The 4,538-nt window shown below is 41.3% G+C and overlaps 1 protein-coding gene across 1 annotated transcript in view; it reads right to left on the bottom strand.

Moving 5' to 3' along the window:
• LOC105539747 (40S ribosomal protein S18-like) overlaps nucleotides 1-332 on the bottom strand; it is a 20,949-nt gene extending 20,617 nt beyond the window's left edge. The window contains exon 1 of the mRNA XM_011980175.1: nucleotides 3-332. Within this exon, the coding sequence (XP_011835565.1) occupies nucleotides 3-293 (291 nt within the window). The 5' untranslated portion in view covers nucleotides 294-332. The remainder of the gene's footprint in view (nucleotides 1-2) is intronic.
• Nucleotides 333-4,538: the final 4,206 nt, after the last annotated feature.

Here is a 4,538-nt window from a genome sequence, read left to right on the forward strand (position 1 = left end):
ACCTGGCTATATTTTCCATCCTTTACATCCTTCTGTCTGTTCAAGAACCAGTCTGGGATCTTGTACTGGCGTGGATTCTGCATAATGGTGATCACACGTTCCACCTCCTCATCAGTGAGTTCTCCTGCCCTCTTGGTGAGGTCAATGTCTGCTTTCCTCAACACCACCTGAGCATATCTTCGGCCCACACCCTTAATGGCAGTGATGGCAAAGGCTATTTTCCGCCGCCCATCGATGTTGGTGTTGAGTACTCGCAAAATATCCTGGAACTTTTCAAGGATCACTAGCGACATGGCGGCAGCACAAGCGGGGGCCTGTAGGCCTTGTGTGGAAGACACCTATCCCATGCATAGAGCTTTTACAGAAATAGTTATACCACTTCCGAAAATATCTCTGTGACTTTTGCACACCGTATTAAACAGTGGATTAATTTTGAAATTACAATCCTGAAGCACATTAAAATTCAGACTTTGATAACACTTGGATTAAACACCAAAAACCCTTTCAATGAGAATTTTGTTATATTACATTAGCAGTAGTCACGGCTCAGTTTAGGATTTCAGACCTCCAGTCCCTCTCCACAAGCTCAGCTCATGCCCCAGGCATTATTCCTTCTTCCTATTTAGTTTTGCCCCAGACTAATTTCTACCTCAAAAGAGTTTCTTTTCCAGACATGGACACCTACCCAGATTCCTGATATATTTCCTATGTACAGACTCCTGATACAGACTATGTCCCTCAGTCTAAAGTAGAAAATACCGGACTCCTTCTTGCTGCCAGGACTGTGAGCTGAGGGTGACGATCTGAACAGTCAAAGCATGTGTGGGAGGGAGGAAGGCAGAGCCTGAAATGTGGCTTTGTGATTCTGTGACCTCATCTCCCCACAAAACTGCAATTAGGATTTCACCTGTAGTGTCAATGCCAGCTTACACTTGGGAAGCTGAGAATAGTTCTGGAAAACTTTTTTAATGCCTAGAATCTATTAGAAGTTTCTAGTGAGCATTTCCAAAGAGACCATTGGAGTGTTTGGGAAAGACTGTTTTCCACTATTTCTTATTTAAAAAAAAAAAAAAAAAAAAGCTATGAAAAGATTTTGTGACTATTATATTCCTAATAAGAAAAAAACATTTCAATTAAGTTCTGAATTTATATATAAAATAGCAGGCCAGGTGCAGTGGCTCACACCTGTCATCCCAGCACTTTGGGAGGATGAGGTGAGCGGACTGCTTGAGGCCAGGAGTTTGAGATCAGCTTTGGCAACACAGTGAAACCCCGTCTCTACCAAAAATACAAAAAATAGTCAGTCTCATAACCTGGTCTCAAAATAAATAAGTAAATAAATAGAACTAAATGTAAAAATAAATTCAAAAAATAAATAGTAATTTAAATATTCAGCATGCCTGAGAAAGGTTTATTTAGAATACAAGACATGCAAATAAAGGAATGTGGTTCAACATGTTTAAAATTAAATAAGAAGACAATATTAACTGGGAAAATAGTTTTTTAGCCTTGTAAATTATTTCTCATTAGCAAATTAACTTAGAAATCATACTCTATTAGTTTAATTATTAGTGATTACACATCAGAATATAAGAACAAATAAATTATTAGTGGGTATATATGTATTGGTTAGATACTTGAAATGTATTTTTAATAAAATACTTCAATGAACCTCTTCATTTTCTTACATTTATGTTATTTTGACCATGAGCATGCTATTTCCGCAGGTGATTATGTAGTCTTCCTTAAGATGTCCATTGTTTTACCATAATGCTAATCTTCAGAAGAAAACTGAGGACCCAAAGTCAAGTGTTCAGATGACTGCAGGGTGACCGACAGTGTGACCACCACCTCCTCAAAGCCAGTGAGCTAGAACCACCCTATTAAGTTGGTCCCAGCTTTGTGACCATCAGAAACTGTAGGATAAGACTGTAGGTTTTTAAAAATTATTTTCCTTTAAGTTTGGGGATACATGTGCAGAACGTGCAGGTTTGTTACATAGGAATACATGTGCCACGGTGGTTTGCTGCACCCATCAACCCGTCATCCAGGTTTTAAGCCCCACATGTATTAGGTATTTGTCCTAATAGTATTCCTCCTCTTGCCCCCCACCCGCTGACAGGCCCCTGTGTGTGATGTTCTCCTCCCTGTGTCCATGTGTTCTCATTGTTCAACTCCCACTCATGAGTGAGAACATGTGGTGTTTGATTTTCTGTTCCTGTGTTAATTTGCTGAGAATGATTCTTTCCAGCTTCAACCATGTTCCTGCAAGGGACATGAGCTCATATTGTATTTTACGGCTTCATAGTGTTCCACGGTGTATAGATGCCACATTTTCTTTATCCAGTCTATCATTGATGGGCATTTGGGTTGGTTCCAAGTCTTTGCTATTGTAAACAGTGCTGCAACAAACATCCGTGTGCATGTGTCTTTATAGTAGAATGATTTATAACCCTTTGGGTATATATCCAATAATGGAATTGCTGGGTCAAATGGTGTTTCTAGTTCTAGATCCTTGAGCAATCGCCACACTGTCTTCCACAGTGGTTGAACTAATTTACACTCCCACCAACAGTGTAAAAGCGTTCCTGTTTCTCCAGATCCTCACCAGCATCTGTTGTTATAAGAAGATTGTAATTTTTTTTTTTTTTTTTTTTTGAGACGGAGTCTCGCTCTGTCCCCCAGGCTGGAGTGCAGTGGCCGGATCTCAGCTCACTGCAAGCTCCGCCTCCCGGGTTCCCGCCATTCTCCTGCCTCAGCCTCCCGAGTAGCTGGGACTACAGGCACCCGCCACCTCGCCCGGCTAGTTTTTTTGTGCTTTTTAGTAGAGACGGGGTTTCACCGTGTTAGCCAGGATGGTCTCAATCTCCTGACCTCGTGATCCGCCCGCCTCGGCCTCCCAAAGTGCTGGGATTACAGGCTTGAGCCACCGCGCGCGGCCGAAGATTGTAATTTTAAGCCACTCAGCTTTGGGGTAATTTTTTATGCAGAAAGATATAACTAGTACAGCCTATGAGCCATCAATGCCACTTTTCAGAGACATCCAGATAACACATACACATTCAAAATTCGAGAAGTACGCTGATATAATTGTACATTCTACCTAATATCTAAAAATGAAGCAATAGGGCATGGGTACAGTGGCTCACACTTGTAATCCCAGGACTTTGGGAGGCCAAGGAGGGCAGATCACTTCAGGTCAGAAGTTCGTGATCAGCCTGGCCAACATGGTGAAACCCTGTCTCTACTAAAAATACAAAAAATAGCCAGGCATTGTGGCACACGCCTGTAATCCCAGCTACTCGAGAAGCTGAGGCAGGAGGATTGCTTGAACCCAGTAGGTGGATGCCGCAGTGAACTGAGATGGCGCCACTGCTGGGTGACAGAGCGAGACTCTGTCTCAAAAAAAAAAATAAATAAATAGAACAACATTGAAAGTCTAAAATGAGGAAACTATTAAAGTCTGGTACATTCATATTCTTTAAAATTAGAAAATATCCCCAGAAAGTACTTGTGATTAAGAAAATCAATTGGTGGGGTTTAGGTAAAATATTAGTACAGAATTAACAGTGCACTGTGACTATATGTACTATCCTATACCTTAAATACATATTAAATAGTCTGGAAAGATACAGCTCAAACTAATGAAGGGATATGTTGATACAAAACTAGTATGAAACAAGGAATAATCAATGGGAACATATTACCATCCACAGTATTTACTTATTGTACAAAACTGTTCCCAGTATGAGTTATTAAGCAGAGTGAAAATTTAAAATTTTTCAACTTTAGGAACACATTTCCTTAAACTTTTAACCCTGGCCATCTCAATTATTTACCAGAATGGAGGGGTCAGGAAAAGGAAAACTTTCATTTTCTACTTCTGAATTTTATTTCTTCACCCCCAAAATTGCAGCATTAGAACATTAAAATACACATCCAGAAATAAATTCCATTTCATCATGGAAAAAAAGTGACATAATCTTGGGGCATGTGCATTTTGAAGCTCTCAGCAGAAAATCAAAGGACAAATGTTTTTCCCATATTTCCTACACTGGGAGCCACGATGTCCCCAAACTTCCCTCCTGACAGCCTTACATGTGGCTATGTCCCCATCCAGGGGAATTAGACTCTCCAACCTACAGTTTATATATTCCACCACCAAGAACTGTGCCATACACTTTAAAAACATTTCTTAAGGCCGGGCGCAGTGGCTCACACCTGTAATCCCAGAACTTTGGGAGGCCCAGGCAGGTGGATCATGAGGTCGGGAGTTCCAGACCAGCCTGACCAATATGGTGAAACCCCGTCTCTACTAAAAATACAAAGTTAGCCGGGTGTGGGGGCACATGCCTGTAATCCCAGCTACTCAGGAAGCTAAGGCAAGAGAATCACTTGAATTCGGGAGGGAAAGGTTGCGGTGAGTCGAGATAGTGCCACTGCACTCCAGCCTGGCAACAGAGTGAGCCTCCGTCTCAAAAAAAAAAAAAACACAAAACGACAACAACAAAAAATTAGCTGGGCGTGGTGGCGCGCAC

Source organism: Mandrillus leucophaeus, unplaced genomic scaffold (assembly GCF_000951045.1).
Source record: "Mandrillus leucophaeus isolate KB7577 unplaced genomic scaffold, Mleu.le_1.0 Scaffold104, whole genome shotgun sequence".
Classification (NCBI taxonomy): domain Eukaryota; kingdom Metazoa; phylum Chordata; class Mammalia; order Primates; family Cercopithecidae; genus Mandrillus; species Mandrillus leucophaeus.